The sequence below is a fragment of the Galeopterus variegatus genome, unplaced genomic scaffold (assembly GCF_000696425.1).
Source record: "Galeopterus variegatus unplaced genomic scaffold, G_variegatus-3.0.2 Scaffold900, whole genome shotgun sequence".
Lineage (NCBI taxonomy): Eukaryota > Metazoa > Chordata > Mammalia > Dermoptera > Cynocephalidae > Galeopterus > Galeopterus variegatus.
The window spans coordinates 93,232-115,527 of NW_007727011.1; the positions used below are offsets into that span (position 1 = coordinate 93,232).

The 22,296-nt window shown below is 34.7% G+C and overlaps 1 protein-coding gene across 3 annotated transcripts in view; it reads right to left on the reverse strand.

Annotated features, from left to right (window-relative positions):
* Positions 1-308: 308 nt before the first annotated feature.
* Positions 309-22,296, reverse strand: part of PDGFC (platelet derived growth factor C) — a 242,926-nt gene continuing 220,938 nt past the window's right edge. For 2 of the 3 annotated variants that reach the window (XM_008573304.1, XM_008573306.1), the window contains 4 exons: positions 14,496-14,703; positions 9,701-9,918; positions 1,292-3,223; positions 309-1,147 (listed from right to left, as the gene is read on the reverse strand). In XM_008573304.1, coding sequence (XP_008571526.1) covers positions 3,107-3,223; positions 9,701-9,918; positions 14,496-14,703 — 543 coding nt within the window. In that variant the 3' untranslated portion in view covers positions 309-1,147; positions 1,292-3,106. The remainder of the gene's footprint in view (positions 1,148-1,291; positions 3,224-9,700; positions 9,919-14,495; positions 14,704-22,296) is intronic. The other variant, XM_008573305.1, reaches the window with a different exon arrangement.

Here is a 22,296-nt window from a genome sequence, read left to right on the forward strand (position 1 = left end):
TAATTAAAATAGACTGAAATATCAAAATGATAAGAATATTACATTAACCTTTTGGAGATAAAGATATTACACAAAGTGTAAAGCTTGTATTTTCTGCCTTTCCTTAAAACAAATCAAAGCATAAATCAATGCTCCTGGAGGGAGTGGTGCACTGAGGATTACTAAGTCATGCCAGCAGGCTTCTCACAATGTAGATTCTCACTACTTTGTTCTTTGTACCTTTTCAAAGTGCATTGAAGGATTATAAGATGAGGAGGAAATGTAGAAAGGAGATGTAGAAATGAAAAATCTAGGCATGAACACCTGCCTCATGACAATTAAGGCTTGCTCTTTTATTTTAATAAACATCACAAGGCAAAACAGTCCATTGCTCAGGGTTAAAGGCATGAATCACAGATATATACAAAACAGTGGGTGGTCAATACAGTCAATACTTCCTGGACTTCTGAGAAATTAGGGTCACACGTGCTATTAATGGGTTTTATTTTATAAATGGAACATACAGTAAGATCTATGAGTAAATGGTTATAAAGCAGTTGGTCTTCACACCTTTTCTACTCACTGACTGTCAATAGTGTGTGGGATTGCTACCTTTATAGAGGAATTTATTTTGGTTGTCAACATTTTATAAGTAAACAAAAAATAAATTCTAAAAGTAAAAGGGAAAGAAGGCATTCCATTCAACGGTTGGAAATGCTGGATTAAACACAAACAGGTCATTTGCTGTAAGATTTAAGAGTCTTCTAATGAGAGCTGTAAATTGCCAACTGCTTTGCATTTTTTGTGGAGCAGTTAGGCTACATCTAGTGGGCATCTATAGGGCTGGGACAAAACTACAAAAATGTAATGAAATAAGAACACATATGATCATTTTGTTTATTTGTTTTTCATGTGGTTGGGGCCAGGGAAGAACTGCAAGATGTAATAGTACAAAGAACAGGCACTGCCTGGAAGAGGAGTCTGAGGACTTCTGGCTCCGGGCAGTAGACATCTCCAGTAAGATGAAGACAGAGGAAAGGTGCTGAAGATACCAGCCCTGAATAGAAATCTATGTCTGGAATTGAGAAACCACACCTTGAAGTGTGCTATGTAAAACACTTTAATCTATCTAGCAAATCCGCTTATGCTCACCCTATTTAATAGTTACCATTGAGGAGGAAAGGTGCTGAAGATACCAGCCCTGAATAGAAATCTATGTCTGGAATTGAGAAACCACACCTTGAAGTGTGCTATGCAAAACACTTTAATCTATCTAGCAAATCCGCTTATGCTCACCCTATTTAATAGTTACCATTGAAAATAAAGACACGAGTGGAAAGTTTTAAGTTGTTTTTTCCAGTTCCATACTTCCATACAACCTATCACTAAGCATCCATAAATTACACACAACTTTTAAGTCACATGCAATTTAATATACCAGAAATCAGTATTAAATCCAGTGAGGAAAAGAAAACCACTGCTCAAAGGCACTGGAAAGGAGAGGCAGAAAGTCTTAACAGAAATGCTGCCTTTTCTACCTGGCTTTTGAATTGACATATGCTTTTGCATAATGAAAATCATGGTAACACAACACTGTATCACTTTCATTTTCTTGGAGTTCAAGTGATAAATCTTGCACATACACACATATGCTTAATTTCTCCCCAAAATAGCCACATTTTTTTATTTGATGTTTTAATACATTTTTAATCCAAATAGTCACCACATAACCTAGGCAGAATATCAAGCATTTTACAAGCGAAGTATTTTACTGATTTTCTTTTCAATTGCTACAGAGTACAATAAGTGAACTGGTTAAAGGATATATACTTCTGTACATAAAAATATCCATGTATTTATACAAGTGTATGGAACAGAGTTTAAAGATAATAAAACCATAACATCACAATAAATAGGATGTGTTCCTACAGCACAGCATAGCACGCTTTGTCAGGAAGCTGTCAAGTCTTTCTTTTTTTTCAAGGTGCTTTATGTTTTTCTGAGCTAGGCTCATATTTCCCCAGAAAAGGGTTAGGCTAGTAATGACTGGATCTGAATGTCTACTTTCATATGTTGCTTTTTTATTTGCATCTCCAATAACAGGGGTGGAAGACATCATAATTTATTTTCAAAAAGTCTTTGCAACTTACCAGTTCTATTGATTTCTCATGTCAATATTTTAAAATGCAGGTTAATCTAAGCTCTAGCACCATACGAGAATAAAATACATGTATTTTTGTCAGAGCAACAATATTTTTTATCATCTTGTTTCCTCTGGCTATAACAATTCTGTTTAGAAAACTTTACCAAGCTAAAAATAGTTGATCTAGGTTGTCATAAAAAAAGAATATTAAATACCTTTGGTAAAAATAGATATCTTTAACAAGATTAGAAAAGCCAACAGTTATAATGTCAAAAGGAGAATGTAAAAATGTACACAATAAAACAAATAAACCAACTTATAGATAAAGTGAAGATAAGGTCACTCTTCTTTTCAGGTTTGTCTCTTCCAAACCATGAATGTAGTTTTCTTCTTCTAAATGGCAGAAATTTTAATAAGAAATATGGAAAATCCAGTCTTTCTTATCAGCATGACACAAGTTTGATTCATGGCAACATAGTTCCTTTTTAAAAACCAAGTTTGTAGAACATAGAACATTCTGGTTTATATATGTGAATATAAGGAAAAAATTCCAGATTTTCTGTAATTTTAGGCCCAGAACATGGATTTTTAGAGTTAAACAAGGCAACAGAATCAGGTGCTCACTCGCACAGTTTTTTCCTGTAGTGACATTAGCCTAAGCCATAGTAAGACAACTGAAATACAGAAGGCAACTAGTGGAATAGGTACAAGGTAACTCTGTAACTAGCTAGTGACCTACAACATTTAATTTGTTTCCATGATTGAAGACCTTTACTCCTGTCCTTTGGGCCTCCTCTCAAAAGAGCTGTTGAACAACTCCTAATTCCATTTGGGGTCTCCTCGTTTAGAATGCACAGTAAATCCTGAAGATGAAAGATCCTGGAAGTGAACAACTCAGATTACGGATGGAGATCATGCATCAGGTCTCTAACAGAATCCGCGCGGCACTGCACAGCTCCGGGAAAGGCTGCCGGTGGTCAGCAGTTACCCGCCAGTGCTCCCTCTGCACACACAGTCACACTCCTCGTGGTGCTCCAGGGCCACATCAGTCAGCGACTTATGCAATCCCCGGACACCAATCTTTGGTCTTAACTGAAGGACCTGAAAGGGAACAATGTAAGTCACCTTTAAAATTAACCAATGTTGATAACTTTTTTATTTTGTGGACAAGAAACATTTCAGCAAAGAATGTCTGGGCCCAAACAAAGACTTAAAATTTTTTATTTTTCCCTAGTGAAGACATTATGAAAACTTTCCCTCAATAAAAAAAAAAAAAAAAAATCATACACTATCATCATTATTTCATGAAAGAAAGGACACTTTAATGCCAACAATTTGAGAGCACACTTTCTCAGAATAAAGAACAGCCCTTAAGTTGAAAGATTCACTATGTACTCTTTATTTCACTTTCTAACTATACTAGAGAGAATATTACCTTCAGTATTTTGGAATCAGTAATGCACAATTCATTTTTCTGTTTGTTGGTTTATTTCAGTCATTCATTTTTTTTTTTGTCTTTTCTCGTGTCCGGCAACGGACCGCAACCCTCAGTGTCGCGCCCGCACCGGACCGGGACCGGCAACGGGATCGCAACCTTCGTGCTGCGCCCGCCCCTCGCTCAGCCAGTGAGCGGGAACCGGTCTGTATGTGGGATCCAAACCCTCGGCGGGAGCGCCGCCGCGCTTCCCAAGCGGCGCACTGTAGCAGTGCGCCACCGGGCCGGCCCTTCAGTCATTCATTTATTCACACATTTAACAAATATTTATACTTGAAGCAATACACTCAAGTACAGGAATACTGTGGAAAGAAACATGATCACTCCACAGCTGAGTCTGCTCAATTATGCCACTCATTAATTTTCTTGGCTACTATTCAAGTCCTCTATAAACCTGATGAGATGGATTAGATGTACTTCATAGACATCAGCCTTAGTCACAGCTAACTTTCTGCAGCTGGGATCCTACTGTGCAGGGTAAGGAGGTTTGGCAATAATAATAATAATGTCTCTATTAAATGAAGTTAGCTGTAGTTTGGATTGTCGAGATTTTTAATAAAATGTATAAAAGAAAGCAAAATAGACAACAAGACTAAATGTATTTCCTTTTAATACTGTGACAAAAAAGATACAGCTCTGTGTTCTATGAAAGATTACCTGAAGTATTCAATAATAGCTACCTAGGCAAGTGTATTACATTTTATTTTTAAAAATAAAAATGATAAAGTTTCAGAAATTGTCTTTTGTTCGCATTTTGAGCAAAGACCAGAGCACATAACAACATGAAGTTGTCTAGTTTCTCTGCTTCCTGGGTATGACATTCATAACTTCTAGAGCAACCTATAGAAGCTAGAATTTCTGGAAATTGTTATTAATCCAAAAAGGCACAAGTCAAGTCTTGCGACTATTGTATTTGAATACTTAAAATAAGAAAAATAGAGAATGCATACCTCATCTGGAGTATGAGGTTATATCAGAGGCTAATTAGCTAACATTTCTGAATGCTTATTGCATGCCAGGCACAATAATAATGCTTTTACATCCAAGAATTCTATGCAATTATTACCCTGTTTTACACATGAGTGAACAGAAGCATAGAGAGAATAAGTGACATAGCCATTATTTGTACCTAGGCCAAATATTAATTATTAAATTTAGAATGATAGATAATAATTTCATAAAGGCTCAGAATATTACTACTCATATTTATTAACTTTCTTCCTAGAGGGATAAACTTCAAAGTCTTGTAGTAACTATCTGAAAGAATAAACTTTTAAAGTAGATTTTCCTACCTATTACATTTCACAATTCTAGAATAAAAATTGTGAAAACCATATTACTTTAATATGACACTTAATCCAATGACTACTGATTATGATTTTATGTCAGTACTGACTTACTGTTTCTGAACAACCTAGGGAGGCAACACTAATTACACTGAGGATAGTGATGCTATTCCTTATCACACTCTTGCTACAAATTGTTTCTGGAATGAGGTTGAATGAGTAAGATAAATTGCAATATTGGCATAACCAAAATCTCAATTCCTATCTCTGCCTGTATGCATTTTCCCATTCAGCAAGGAAAGAAAAATTACTATGAAAGGTAAAGGTTAGAGAGGCCACCATGTACAGTCCAAACAGTCAGGCCAGGCTGCAATCCTTGCTTCTCCCTGTATGTTTATGCTAACCTGCATTTGCTGAATAAAAAGCCCCGTCTTCACCTGCTGATGCTTGTAGAGATTTACAAGTGGCAGAAGAATCTCATAATTTTCTAGTAATTTTCAAGTCTTGGGTAGGAAATTCTAATACATGGTGGGGGGGCATTATTAGTGTTTTCCTTTTTAATTCCTTTTTAAAGTTTTGACTTTGAAAGAGAAAAGGAGACTTAGAAAATGACCAGCAGGTCTGAGATAATATTAAAGAGGAAAATCTGGTTTTCGGGGCATGAATTATGACAGCAGAAAAGAAATAAAGTGAAATACATCTCAAAATTTAAAGAAGAATTTCAAATTAAAATTATGAATCCATGAAAAAGAATGTCCAGATGAAAGTTAAAACCAGAGACTGCAAAAGAGAATAGATCAGACTCAGAAAGAACTATCAAGGAACACGTGCTCATGTACCACTGTTCAACATGTGCAAACAAAATGATCTCAAAATTTTGGGAACCATAGAGTGCTGGGGGATAGGATTCATTACTAGAATAAGGCAATTAAGTGGTATACATTTTTTTCCAAAACAAACAGATCTATTGTAAGAAAAATAAGACTATACTTTGTGTTATGAAAAGAGAAATAAAATATATAAGGATATACACAAGATGAAAGTCATTAGGTTCATTAAGAATGGAGAAAAGGAACAAATATGTTACTATTGTCAGAATATTCTGTAGATCTTTTGGCCAAAAAAAAATCCTTCCTTCCTCTGGGCAAAATTCATTAAATCTTTACTGATCATTTATAATAATTGAAGAATAGACTAGGCACAGAGGAAAAAAAAAAAAGATGAGTGAGAGAATCGCTAATGTATGTTAAGGGCTTGAAACGTGCCAGACCTTGTTCTAAGTGTTTTGTAAATATCAACTCATTGAATCCTCACAATAAAATATGAGGGTTGGAAAGTCACCTTATAGATGAGGAAACTGAGGCACAGGGGGTTTAAGTAATTTGCTCTAAGTCACACGGCTAATGAATGTTAGATTCAAACCTGGGCTGTCTAGCTTTGGAGTTTGTGTTCTCAAGCACTACATTGTAATGTAATCTTTATTTTCTTTAACTCTCAATTACATAGAAACAACAATGAAAAAACAATAATTTTGAAATACTAAAAGTTCTCTAATAGAGATATCTTTAAAGTTCTACACATGCACTATGGATGAATTAATTATGCTAGGACTGGTAGGACACTAAAAATGTTTCAAGGAACAGGTGACGTCTATATGAAAACGTGAAGTTTTCTGAAAATTCATATTTGGGAAATAAAGAAATTATTAAGGAAATATGTTTCTTTGGCTAATATGTCTTCCAAAAAAGACAGCTGGTGATTGACACAAAAGCAGTAAGAGTCTTATTAATAACATTACTATGGTAAAATACTATTTTATTATTAATAACATTATGATAATAACAACATTATCTTATATTTTATGAGCCTTTTAATTTTCTAGACTTATTTTTGATACTCACAATGGTTAAAAAAAAGCCCAGCAAAAATGCTATAGGAAACCGAAAGAGAGAATAATTCAAAATTATATTTGCAGCTCTTTGTTTCTGCCTTCTCCATGAGGTGGAATAATCTTCAGACTAAAAATTGGAACCATCATCATCAAAAAGAATTAAAGTCCAAGATAGACTTCTCTTTTAATGAGTTAAGTCTCTAGGTCCAGATTAATAGTATTCAATTATATAGTCATTTTATATCAATTTTAAGTTACATTTAAAAAATAACATCATTTAAGAGTAGTACTAGAATCAGAACTGACTTCCAAGATATAGGAATGAGAAAAATTTAGGTGTCAGAAATTACGAATCATGCCAAACCAATATTCTTTTTTCCATAGGGTAATTTAACAAAAATATTATCATAGAAAAATTAATGTTTGCCATACAGCATTTAAAAAATTTAGGACACCATTGTTATTAGAAATATTTGTGAAAAATATAGACTAGTTAAGTGTGTAATTATATTTCTACACACTCACACATTAGAGATATTTGTGAGAAACAAATCATCAGATAATTATGATATTATTAGATAAACATCCACTGTTGTATGTGTATGTATGTGTGTACCTATATATGAAGTATACATAATCAACCCCACCCAAAGACTGAGGAATAATGGATTCATGTCATTCTGGGAGAAAGCCACTGAGTCTGCAGGTATTACCCATAGCCTTGCTTCAAACAAGAATTTCATCTGAGGTTTGAAAACAGATATTGCATACTCTGTGGCACCTTTTAGATAATCCTAAAACTAATGTTATTTGAAAAGAAATTTACAAGTATAGGATGGAGAAGGATATGCTTGACCTGGGGACTGACTTAACAGGTATGGATAAAGCATCTGATAGGCTGGCTTTAAAAAGCTAAATTGTCAACTCTGAATTTTATAGCTCTTAATACAGTGGTTATAAACGCAAGACTTATTGGCTAAGTTGGGTCCCCAAACACACTTTGTTTACTATGTACCTGCTTTAGAAATTTCAAAAGGAAATGATTGGAGGTGGGAAAAGATCACTCCAGTTTAACCCACACTCTCATCACAGCTTTTTATGGTATGCTGAGCAACTCTAACATCTGCCTAGCCTTTAAAGCATTTTCATTATAATGTTGTTTTAGAACTACTATATTAAGGGGTTTTTTCTTGACCAGATTCCTATTTCATGGCATAGCAATAAGGCTGGCCTGCACACACACCTGCCCGGAGTGCCAGGAGCCATAGTGCTTATGACCATATACTTCTTGAAACTGCAGCAGAGACTGCCTTCCCAGCTCAGGGCTCTTTAGAAGCACGTAGTGTGGAAATGAAAGCAGAACATAAGCAATGACAATAAGCAGTCCTATTTTTAATCACAGACTGCTAGTTTCAGATGTTACCTTCTAAAAGACTTCCATCCAGCAATTGTCATGGAATAGCACAGCTAGGAAAAACCTAAGAGATTATTATATTTTACACTTATTTTAGAGAGGTTAAGTATCCTGCTGACAGGCACAAGTTAACTGGTACACCCCAAATTTTCATTAGTGCTGAAATATCCTCAGTTATATCCCACTTTCACCTCCAGCAGCATCATGAAGCATACATATATAAGTAAGCAATCCCTTTTATGAAGAGTCAACTTTAATTTTTACAAAACATTTACAGTATGCCAAGCCAAAATCTGCTCTCTGACTTAATTTCACTACTTTAAGTTTTTCCCACTAAATAAAATAGTAATACAGAATAAATATCTACTTAACAAACAAAATGAATTTTCATAGGCATAAAGACTCCAGGGAAACCCTCATGTGTTAGGTAATCTAAACAGCCATGGTTTCTTAAACCGCACTTCATATAACATGATTTTCTTGCACTTTACCAATATCAGGTTGGCAGCTGATAAAGTGGGGAAAAGAAACACTAAATCCCAGAAGATAGGGACCCTATTTCCATCCTAGATGGAGGGTTTCACTTCAGTAAGGGTTTTTCTAAAGTCTTTATGGAGATGAAAAATCATTTTATTTATTAAGTAGGTATTTATTCTGTATTATTATTTCACTTAGTCGAAAAAAAATAAAAGTAATGAAATGAAGTCATACTGAAATGAAGACAGTAGGACAGATTTTGGCTTGGTGTAATGTAAACATTGTGTAGAAATTAAGGTTGACCCATCAAGAAGGGACTGCTTTCTGCAAGATGCATGCTGCATGATGCTACTAGAGGAGAAAGTGGGATATAATTGAACAGATTCCAGCACTAATGAATATTTTGAATGTATAAATTTTAACGTTCTAACAAACAATAAATACTAACATTTAACATTTTATTTTCCTTAATTCCAGAGAATAAAGGGATAAAAGAGTGAAAATTCATAAAAAAGTTTAACATGTTCTTTGGGGCAATAGGAATAACAAAAAGATTGATATAATGATGAATATGCTCTCTTAGGATTTATGCTCCCATATTGTCTCAAAGAGAAATACAAATATTGAAATTCTCCTTTTCCAGAGCAGACAATGGTTTATACACAAGCTTATCTTCAAAATATTTTCTCTTTATATTTTAAAAAATTTAAAAGCTAAAAAGCTTCGCCCATCTTTTATCCTCAGGAGAGCACATTTCCTATTTTGTATGAGTAGTAAAAACTTCACTGACCACCCCATGACCTATTACCAGAGAATAAGCTTTCAGAATCTGTAATGTCTGGGTTTTTTAATTAAAGGTTCTAATTTTTAAAAGTAAAAACAAACTATTTATAAACCTTTTTTTCCCCCATGAATGCTACATCTCCTCTGCAAACATAAATCCACTTCAGATTCACCGTTTTGTTGTGACACACAAAATACCCATAGGAAACCAAAAAGAAAATGATATACCTACCTCATGGTATTTTTTAGTAACTTTGCTTGGGACACATTGACATTCATTGCAATTGTGGAGACAACAGGCACAGTTTCCACCACAGCGTTTAACCAGGAGACAACCTGGCCAGAAAATGGTATCGGTTCTCTTTAGTTCTTCCCTTATGGATACTGAGAAGTTACGAGGTGTGCAGCTGTATAATCTTACCTCCTCTTTTAGAAGGTTCAGATCCACCACTACATGGCATAAAAGAAAGCAAAGAAAAAGAGATGTTCATGCTTTGAGCCTGAATGTATTTCACTAAGCTTTTTTTTTTTTTTTTGTAAAGAAATCGAGTTATTTCATGAACAATAACCTTAACAATATCCCTTCTTATTTTCACTAGGTTTTAGGGCTATACAGCTCACAAATTGGACTATTTCATAGCAAACAAAGCTTCATTATGACTTAGTGACTAATAAAGAGATGCCATTGTGCAGTATTAAGAACAGAGCCAACCAAACAGTTGAGAACTATAAATAGGAAACTTTATAGAGAAAAAGGGGCTACACCTTTTAACCCTAGTAAAAAGTAGACAAGGAGAGCCTTGGAGGAAGGAAGAGAATGTAAAATGATGAATGCTTTGATTAAAAAACAAAAGAGTTTTAAAAGAATTACATGCTCATACAATGAATGAAGAACAACTTATTGAAACCTGTCAGTAGAACTTTCTATAATCTTTATGACGATAAGAATCAGAAAATATAAAAAGGGTATGAAGAAAATGTATTTTTGAAGACAGCTGAATGAACCATGAGTGAAAAAAATAATACATTTTAAAGGAAAAGAAGTTGTTGAAAAACACTGCTTCAAATGGATTCAGTAATTTATGGTCTTTGTAATTTAGACTAACTGGACTCCTTCAAATTTCTATCCTTGCCTTCTAGAGGATGGAAGAAATGTCCAACTTATAACCATTGTCTCTATTCTTTTTAGCAAGTTGGTTAACTATGTTGTGTTTTCTTTCTTTAAAAAAATACCTACTTGTGATGACCAAACAAAACATCCTTTCATCAGATTGTTGTAGTAAAGCTTCAAAAAACTATACTTTTTACCTACCAAATGATGCTGCCTTGGGAAAATTATATCAAAATAACATGTCACATATAACATGAATTTTTACATAATAATTGATAAACATCTCTAATAAAATTTTAATTTCTGCTTTATAGTTCTGACAATTTTTTCTCTAGAAATATTTAAATAAAGCAATTCCAGTTAAATTGGTGAGTTTCAGGTAACATATCCTCCTGCAGGTTTTTTTTTCCCCCCCAAAATAAAAGTTTTTTGAAATTTAGCAATATTATCCAAAATATATCTAGTTGGATATCTTTTCACTAATATCAGATATATTATAAATATGAACTGAAATAAAAGAAAAGCTATTTTCTGGTTAAAGATGGCTTCAAATAATAATCCAATCTTAAAACATAAGTGCTAATTTTTTAAATAACTTTAAAATGACAAGGCAATTAAGAGTCAAATGCTTGTTTTCCTGGCTTTATTATATATGTAATCAAGTTTTTCTAAGTTGTCAAAGGGAGTCAATTAAAGTATTTTTAAGAAATATATTATAAAGTTATGCATACGTATTTGAAATTAATATGAACATATGCAAACCATGATTAACTAAAACCTAGGTCAAGTATAGAAAATCACCAAGGAAATGCTTATTCAATGGGTCTATTTCAACACCTTATTCAGCTAAAAAATTATTTTGCCAAATCAATAGGAAATCATTCTTTCATTTGAGTATTTAAATATTTCTTTTTCATCTGAAAATGATCCTGTGAAAGTAAAGCTTTTAAATATTTAAGAGCAAATGAGTTCATTCTTTCAAGTCCCTTGAAAAGACCAACTTATCCCTAACAAAATTAATGTGATCCTTTAGGTTAAATGATGTCAGATATTTTATCTGATTGGATTTTGCTGAACTAATAGGGTATTTATACTTTTCTCTTTTGTTGTTAAAGCTATACATATAAGCTTATTTGAATCTTTTCACTAGAAGTTAATCTGGGCAATGAGGGAGAAAACTTAAAAACAGGCACAAACCCAAAAGCCAGTTGCCAAAATTTTCAAAGCTTATTTGAGATTTATACTTCTTTAGAATGTGAATGAAGCTCTTAGCTTTCAAAGGATATCCACCTACCTCAAATAGTTTTAAACACCCTATTTCATGAGAGTAGAAAATGAAACTGTATATGTTCCCTTTAAAATGTTTACTTAACCACAATAAAAGGTTAGATAGATTTCCCACATGAACTAAGTTATGATACCTGCTACAATGTGAAAATTTAAACACACTTTCAACCTAGCTTCCACTCATTTATCACGTTTGACACAAAAGTCAAAAGCCCTTTTTAAGTGTTAGTTAAGCTTGACTTAGAAAATATGGTATTTCTTTTTTTCTGCAGTAGCAAGATATGAATGAAACTCTGAACTAGAGGAAGAAAGGGAAAGAAAAGAAACAGAAAAACATTAATGAAGTCCACAGTGGGCTAAAAATACAATTAAACATTTTAAATTTGGCATGTCATATTTGAAATTTATGCTTCCTATTCTTAAAGCTTCAAATTCATATAAGCTTCTTTAAAATAAGTCACGTGACTATAATCTCATGTCATAAATTCTCCAAACATTGTGCAGAACTTCTAAGAAAAAAAAAAAAAGAAAGAGAAAGATCATGCCCCAAGGCATAGTTTTTTTATAGCTTAACTACAGCATTGAGGAAGTTTCCCTCTGCAAAATATTTGTAAAATAAAACTTAGCGTTTTTCCTGTTCATAATTACCTCCTAAGACAATACATGCATTAGTTTGTTTTTCTATAGAATAAAGATTTTGAGCACATAACCAGTCAAAATCATTATTTCTAATGCACATTTTATCAGTCTTATAAGTTTTACTAGAAAGGATAATACTGACAACAAATTTTCACTTTGTTATTTCATTTTTTTAAGATATTCAGTCAAAGGATTTTCTATTACTGTAATACAATCTGAGGGTGGTCTTTCTAAGACGAATGTGGTAACGCTGATATGTTTACTCTGTGGCAACTCTACTTTGATGTCTAATTAGAAGCTTTTAAAAGTTTTACTTTTTGTTCCTTTGTAGAAAAATTCTCCAGAGGGGAGTTGGCTTTGTCTATATAGATGTTATCCCACACCTGCATTTCAGTTTATGTAAGGTTCCAAAAATATACACTGCTTTTCTCACACTTACTGCATGCTTAAAAAGTTAATAGTTTTGGCAAACTGCAAAGGGCTTCAATTTTGAAAGTGTTAAATGAATATCTGAAAGATCTGGTTCAGTGTTGGGGTGCTTTTAAATACATGCTAGCCTCTGGCCGAATCTTCTTCTGAGCACCAGGCACAGAGATTCAGGCATCAAGGCATGGCTGAAGGGAGGGTTTTAGGCTCGAATCCAGAAATCAGCGGTCAAAAAGCTAGATCTGAGCTTAGAACCGTTTCACTCCTCCTGCTTCTTACAGATCAACACGATAATCTACTTCAAATTTGCTAACAAGGGCTCTATTCATGGGTGTTTCAGCTAGTCTTGCAGATCTTCATCTTCCTGTTCCTAAGTGGGAGGGATAGGAAGTGGTCCTAAGTTATTCATTAAGTTACTCATCCAGATCAAATTTTATAAATATGTAACAGCTTTCAGCATCTGCCCATGCACTTGGACACCAATTTCAAATATCACCAAAAGGAAACCACATCTGTTGGCACAGCAAAATACCAGGGTTGGGCAAGTCTGAACATGACCTGCTGTGATTAAAGCTCATGGTCCAAGAGCTGCAGATCTTAGCAAGAGAAAGGGCAGGAATCAGGTTTCTTTCTGACAAGATTTAAAAGAAAAATTCTGGTGTAATCTGCCTTTGTGAATGGCTCAAATTAACTAAACACTGTTGCTTCCACATAAATTTTCCAGATCTTCATTCCTTTGTCTAAAGTGACCCTGGATAGATTTCAGTGTTCTGACAGACTGAAACAGATTTTTTGGGTGCCTTATAATTATCCAGTTATTTCTATTACATTTTAATTTGTGTCTGATGTGGACATTTTCCATTTCTAATATTACTAGGAAAATTAGCCAACAATATAAAAAACTCATTTAACATTATTTCCAATTACTTGACCATGTGGAATTAGGTTTAATTGTCATCGCTTTAAGGAAGATATGCCCATATGGACCAAAGTGATCATTTCAAAAGCAAATTTATATAAAGAAAAATTATCCTGTACATGTTCCTTTCCATCATTGTTTTCTTGTTACGAATCCTACATTGGATACTATTAATTCTATTTTATGTTGGGCCATTTCTATTGTTCATATTATTTAAAAGTTTTCAGACTTAGGAAATGGAAATTGATATAACTGACCCATAGGAGACATGTTAAAGAGGTTTTTATAGAGTATCCCCCTTTTCTAGCTTCAAAACTGCTTTTGCAGCTATGATACTTTCTCTTAAACCACGGATTCAATATACTTCAAATATTAATTTTGAGTAAGCAATGATTCTTGTGAAATGGAATGGAAAACTTAAAATAATATTTTTCCAAACCCACTGAGTTGTAATTTAATTAAGTGCCTACTTCTGTATGTATTCTTATTTAACATATAAATATGCTCAAATAATAAGAAAATGGATTATTTGAATACATCACTGAAGAATTTTAAGCTCTACCCTTTAGAAGCTGTGGCAAAAGAATCTGAAACAATAGCTGCTAAAAAAAGTAAATGAGATTCTAATCTGAAGAGGGAGCTTACCTCTGGATTTTCTTCCAAAAACAAAAGCCTTGCCAAGAAGTTGCCAAGTTGGCCTATATAGATCTTCTATGTCCAACTGCCATCTATCTGGTTCAAGATACCGAATAAGATCTTCCAAGGTACTAAAGGCAGTAACAGCGTTATTAAGCAGGTCCAGTGGCAAAGCTGAAGGGGGTAACACTGAAGGACTCACAGCTTCTGTGAATTGCTGAAAGTAAAATGAATCCTATGTTAACTGTTTTAAAAATGACAATCTATTCCTTCTGAACTTATGCACGGAGACCAGGGCTGAAAATGCATGGGAAGTGAAATTGTATTCAACCCAAGTTAGAAGTCGCTACTTTGCAAAGACTTCTTGGAGATGAACTGTGACAGATTTTCTGTTAAATCAATGAGGAAGACAATAATTTTCATTACCACAAACCATGGTGGATGTGGATATCTTTTGCTCATATAAAAAACTGAAAATATCTCCATGGTTTAATTATGAACTTACAATGGAAACTATAATACAACTTATCAAATTTTTCTTTTGTTTTCAACTTTTTAATTTCCTCAAAATGGAAAATCATCTAGTAGTTATGCAAATTAGTGTCTGATGAATTAAAAATTTAATGTACATGGATTAACCTATAAGAACAAGAACAAGAAGGGCCGAACCCATGGCACACTTGGGAGAGTGCAGTGCTGGGAGCGCAGTGACGCTCCCACCGTGGGTTCGGATCCTATATAGGAATGGCCGGTGTGCTCACTGGCTGAGCGCGGTGCGGGCAACACCACACCAAGGGTTGCGATCCCCTTACCGGTCACGAAAAAGACAAAAAAAAAAAAATTGCAGTGCTGGGAGCGCAGTGACGCTCCCACCGTGGGTTCGGATCCTATATAGGAATGGCCGGTGTGCTCACTGGCTGAGCGCGGTGCGGGCAACACCACACCAAGGGTTGCGATCCCCTTACCGGTCACGAAAAAAAAAAAAAAAAAAAAAAAAAAAAAAAAGAACAAAAACAAACTATAGGTGAAAATCCTTTGACATTGGGAGAAGATCTTGTTAATCAATATAACAAAATGCTTAAACCATAAAAGATGAGCTTGATAAATTTGCCTACAATATATATTTTTTTAATATAAAAGACCTAACAAACAGGATTAAGAGACAAGAGAGACACTGAGAAAGCACCTTGACAAACTATATAACTGTCACAAGATTACTATCCAGAATATACAAAAAACAAAACAAAAAAGACCCTGAATAGAAAAAATGGGCAAATTCCAGACAAGAAAATTTAATGGTCAATGAACACATGAAAAAATGCTAAAATGTATTTTTTATCAGAGAAATGCAGAACAAAATGAGATATTAATTCACATACAAAAAAGGAGATACTCTTTTACGTACATGAGTCTGGCAAAAATTGCAAAAAGAATTACTGAGGATGTGAGTAAATTGCAATTCCTCTGCTCTGCCTACAGGATAAGTGCAAAAGGGCACAACCACGTCAGCTATTGTAACTGATGTGCACTGGGATTTACATGTCTTAAGTCCCTTTTTTTGTGCACATGAAAATATGTGCAATGATACTTACTGCAGCATTTTTCAAGAAAGAGAAAAACGGGAAGCCACCTAAATGCCCGTGTATAGGGGAATGGATTAAAACACATCATAATACTAAAGGGCAAGCAACAAAGACAATAATTTCAATAATAGTGGGAAGTGTTAATACCCTTTATATAAATAGAACTTTTAAAACTCATTAAAATCCCCCACCCAATTTTTAAGGTAGACTAAGGGTAGGAAGTGGCAGATCAAAACTGAAATCAAAATAGGCAAAATAAATGCATCAACACATGTACTAATTCAGATAAAGACATTTACTCAAATAAACAGAGTATAGAATAAAAACATTTATGTTGGCTGATGTTCATTAAACAAAATTTATTGTGACAAAAAGCTGGGGGAAAATCTAAATTTACATTACTGTACTTTACATTATACTGTACTTGGTAAATAGAATAGTGTGCAGCAATTAAAAATGAAGTCCCCAGAAACTTTTTTTTTTTTTCCTTTTTGTCTTTTTCCGTGTCCAGCAACGGATCGCAACCCTCAGTGTTGCCCCCGCACTGGACCGGGACCGGCAACGGGATCGCAACCCTCGGTGTTCCTCCCACGCCTCGCTCAGCCAGTGAGCGGGAACCGGTCTGCATGTGGGATCCGAACCCTCGGGCGGGAGCGCCGCCGCGCTTCCCAAGCGGCGCACTATCCAGTGCGCCACCTGGGCCAGCCCCAATATAAAGGACTTTTAAAAAATCCAATTCATCCATGAAAACTTCCATAATAATGAGGCCATCATTGTCCCATATATCTCAATTGTGTCAATTTGAAAGAGACTCCTTCTGTGGGCACCTGGCTTTAAAAGCAGAAGCTGCTCTGAAACTAGAAAAAGGAGCATCCCCCTCTGGATAGGCACAGCCCCTGCTGGGCTCATAGCTTATGGGTGCAGAGCCCCCTTGCCCACTGGGAGACATTTTAACAGAACACAATTGGCAGAAATGAATGTGGCAGCCTTAGGCCAACATTATGAACAATAACTTCACTCATTTTAAAAACCTAATTTCAATAACGTCAAATATATGGCGAACACATTAAGACTATGATGTTTTCCAATTATTTTATGGTGTTTTTTGCTCTACTGATTAGATGGTAAAAATTTCAAGAGTAGAAACTAAATCTAATATGTTTTTATTTACACAGTGTTTTTTCTAATTGTCCAAGAAACGCAAAATTGTTTTAATAGAAAGTACTATGATGGTTGTTAACTACATTATGAATATAAATAAGCAATAATCTAATAAAGGTTTTCATTTTTTATTTAACCAGTTTTAATATTGATTACATTTATGTGAAAAGGTTAATGCAAATATTTTGCAATTTTAAAAAATATAAGCCTATATATATATATTTATAAAGTGAAAACTAATGTCAGTAACACCCAAAGAATAACTGATTATTACTCATGACTGTGATGATATAAAACAAACGGGAAGCTTCACAATCTGAACACAGAAAGTAAATGATTTCTAGAATGTTAATACAAAAAGTATATATTATTTGTCAAAGTTTCAGAGTGCAGGTGTATATTTTAAGCATGATATAAAATTATTATTTAGGCTACTTCCAATTAGACCATAATGAGACAGAATAGGGCTAGGTCTGTAAACCAAACTGACTCCATTTTCCCTGCAGAGGACACTTTGTTACTTTTCTGCTCCTCAGTCATGAGACTCCCCAGGGCATGATTATCTCATCGCTTACCCTGACAAAATAAGCTGACGTAAGAGGGGAACAGATATCACTGAGTTGCAAAACCCCTCCCCAAGGCTTGTTTCCTATAATTGTAAAAATTAAGTTACAGATTAACTTTAAGACCCCTTCAGGAATTCCCAAATGCACACAAAGCTTCAAGGTGACTGCTAGAGGACCTTCAATGCCATCATCTTGTACCTACTGAATAGGTGCAGGGACCAAAGCCCTGAGCATGCACCCATGATGCAATCTTGAAAAACACAATGAACCACCCAGAGGTGCACAATGATGATGCTGGCCTGCACCCTTTAACACCTTCACCTATAAAGGACCTTGAACAGTCCTCTTGGGGGGCTAGCTTTCCTGTAGCTACTCCCTGATGCATAAGTCTACCTCATCTTTTAATAAAGTGTTTCTTGCTTTACTACTAAAGGTGCATTGTTCATTTCTATGACTTTGGGACCCAAGAGCCTAAGTCAGTAACAATAACCCAAGAATGAATTGACTTATTTTGCTTTCAGGTCTGTGGGAGACCTCCTGAATAGAGCATTCCTTTTGAAACAATAAAAATTTATAAGTAAAATCAACATTGCTGAAGTAAAATTTAAAAAAAAATACAAAAGAAAGCAAAATAAAATAAGCCTATAACATTGGACAAACAAAATATGTGCACCTTGGGTCTAATGAAGCATCAGCCTATCAATCCCCTAAAATGCTAAAGCTTGGGAGAAAAGCACCTTGTCATGTTACTGAATCTATTGATTGGTTGGTTTTATAAACCTTCAAACTTTTAAGTATTTAAATTAAAATAAGATAAATTTAAAAACATGCCACCCCCGTCCCTGGCCCCATACCGTACCAGTCCCCACCCAGAAAAACAGGAAGGGAGTATCAAAACACTTTCTCTGGATTCAGAGAATCAATCCCTGGACAGGACACAGGAAGTGGTGCTTCTATTTAAGGGCCTTCTCATGACTGTCACCCCACCCACTGTTTCAAGGAACAACCAAGTTGTTCATTTTCAAAGTTCCGTTTTTCTAGCAAAGGGATTCTCAGAGAGAGCAGAGGGAGCAACAGAACAAAAATAAGCTAGAGGAAAAATATCCTCTTGTATTTTTTAAGTTTTTTATTTTTCCTCTAACAAAATGCCACTATTCAGTACAGACTAGTAGCTTTTTCTCCCATATTTGGTATCTAGAAATTTCTAACAATATCTTTGATATTTAAAAATGCTTATGATTGGGCTGTTAAGCTAATTAGAATATGCAAAAAATGCCTCGACTTAAAATGGATTCTCATATTCCCTACTTCCTATTTCTTTTATTCCCCATAAAAATGGATACTTATAAGTTATGAGCTGTCCTAAGACGATTTAGTGGCTGAAAATGGACAGTAATGAAAAGTGGAGTTTCTTGGTGTTCTGTAATATAAATAACTAAATGAAAACCCTTACTTCAGTAAGCCGGAGAAAAGCTTTCCACTGTTACCTGCAGGGCAGTAGTGATAACCCGGGTGACTGTCCAGCGCTAGCCTACACCCTTTCAGGTGCATCACTTTGTGCTAACAGATTATGGAAGAGTAGAAGAGGGATCTGAAATCTCTATGCAATGAGATGTCCTGTCAAACAATGCATTCCTAAAATGTCCATGTGCTAAGGATCCTATACAAAATGAAGTCTTTTAAATTCTGCGGTGAAAGTTACTCTGAATGACAACATGATATGAAGGAAGAACTCTGATCAGGAGTCAAGGACTGGAATCCTGGAGCTCCCCACATTTAGGCAAGAGAATTTGGTCAAATGCTGTAAATTCTCTGTGCCTCACTTTCCTCCACTTTAAACCTGGCAGCTTAACTCAGTGACCTTCGAGTTTCTTTCCAGCTTTTAAATTTAAAAATTCTGTGTTATTGTCAGATACAAGAGGGACCAATACAGCTTCAGCAGAATTATCTTGAGAGCTTTAAAAATATAATACACTACTTAGTAAGTCTAACATGAGGCTGAGCTCTATTTTTTTTTTTCCTTTAAATCTTTGCTGCTGTTTTAGACTATCCATGAGTTTTGGGAAACACTGTCCTATGGCACAACTAAAATAATTCTACCTTGATATATATATGTGTGTGTGTGTGTATACATATATATATTTATATATTTTTCTTCCTGAGGGTACATACAAGTTTACCCTCAAAATTCAAATCTCCTAGAAAAGCATATCTAGTTTATGAACAGAAGCTGTGTGATCCTAAAAATCATAAAGAAATAAGTCCATGCTGAGAGAATTGATACAGAAAACATTCAAATAAATACAGATACATGCTATGTTATGGGCTGAATTGTGTCCATCCAATATTCCTATTTTTAAGTCTCACCCCTTAGCACCTCAGAATGTGCCTGTATTTGGAGATACTGTCTTTAAAAAGATAATTAATTGAATATAACTGGTGTCCTTATAAGAAGAGGAAATTTGGACACAGACATGGTACAGAGAAAAGACCATGTGAGGATAGCCATCTGCAAGCTGAAAAGAGAGGCCTCAGAGGAAACCAAACCTGCAGACACCTTGATCTCAAACTTCTAGCATCCAAAATGGTGAGAAAATAAATTTCTGTTGTTTAAGCCACTCAGTCTATGGTACTTTGTTTAGACAGCCTAGAAAACTAATACATGCTGTGATAACTTTTCAACTTTTTATCTCTCATAGGAGAAAATAAAGGCCAATACTATACTACATCCATTAAATCACTTGACAAACATTTATTTAAAAACCTGTGAGGTGGATACTGTGAACGAAACAGACGAACATCCTTGCCCTTGTGAAGCTTATTCTTTATGTCAGGTATTTAGCATCATAGCAGAGATTTTTCTCTCCCCAAAACAAAGCCAAACTGAGATTTTGCTGTTATGAATCACATAAGTAACCAAACAAATATCACACAAATCCTGGAGAGTACAGACCATAAAAACAAATTTCGTATGAAAGAATAACTGAAAAACAAATATATTCCTACTTTTATTATTGAAAAGCAACTGACAGCCCATGAGTTCAAAGTTATAGTCGCATGAATCAGTGTTATAAGCTCCAGACGGCAAGTTCGGCTGCAAATTTAAGTTTCCTTATTGACTTCTCCAGTGTTACTTTTGAAAAATCAATATTTTAGCATTTTGTATTCTATTATGGCTACCTTAAATATTTCATGCATTTATTATCATGTTTTACTTTTTTTTTAGGAAAAAAAAAAGCTGACTTCCTTTACTATTTGGAATAATACTATCTAAACTGCTTATAATTTCACAATAGTTACTTATCTCTAAAAAACTATAGCTTGTCATTTCATTAGGATCTTTGTGGCCAGTGCAATTTTAAAAATACATTAACAATGAAACTTCCTTGGAAAAATACCCACATACAAATGCTTACCTGAGTAGCATAGCAACTGTTGTAAAACTTTTAGGGCCTACAAAGATTTATGCTGCCGCTTTCTGAGTCAACTGCTTACAGTATATTTCAAACTGATAAAAAGGCTTTCTCTTCACTCATACCTAACACAGGGTTGAATGCAGATTAGGTTTTATTGTTGTAGTCAAAAACAAACAAAATAATCATGTGTTGCAGGAGAAGAAAAAAGTGTTCAGTTTTGTGTAATGTCCATCATTTCTTAATTATATCTCATTTACATAAAGTCAAGCTGATATATTCTATATAGGTCTGACTTTTAAAGAGTTTAAAAAGCAGACAGGGCATGTAGACAAAAATGCCTGCCAGGAACAAAGGGAGGTTCTGTAAAGACACAAGAATGCCCTGGAACAACTCATTTAACCATGCTTCTTTGTCTTTCCCCTGTTCTTATCTGAATTCATCCAAAAAGTTATCTGGGTTATGTTTTTAAATTATTTTTAAGCCAGCAAAGAAAAGCAAATGCTTGCATTCCTACTCAGGAACAGATGTTTTAATACAAAGTGGGTAATGTGGATTATACATTTAAGCGAGAAATCCTAGGAAGATGGCTAATTGTATTGACATCACATCTTCATAGTGAAAGGTTCTTATTAAACGAGCATGGCAATTGAATTAAAGTTGACATATCACAGTGACAGTCCAGTATGAAAAGCAATACTGTGTACCATCCAGCCCTTAAAAGCAATCATTTCAAGGCTCAAATCTGAAACTGACCTTCAAAGGCCGTGTGTTTCATGGTTTCAGCAAAACCCAGAAGAGTAGCAGTATTCTACCTGGACCCATTTATGGAAACAGAGATGACTAGTTTTGCTGAAAATACTGTCTTAAATAAAAGTAATGTTTATTTTTGTAAGTACGGTGTCTTAAAACTTGATGGATAAAACAACTGCTACTGGATCAATTTTCCTCTCTGCATGAAACTTGAGAATTACCATAATCTGATTAGATTTACAAATTAAGAAATTGTTACCCTCAAATCCTCCTCACCTAAAGCATTAGTGGTCTGCAGGATAAAGAAAGAATTTCACCCCCCCCCCCCCCCCCC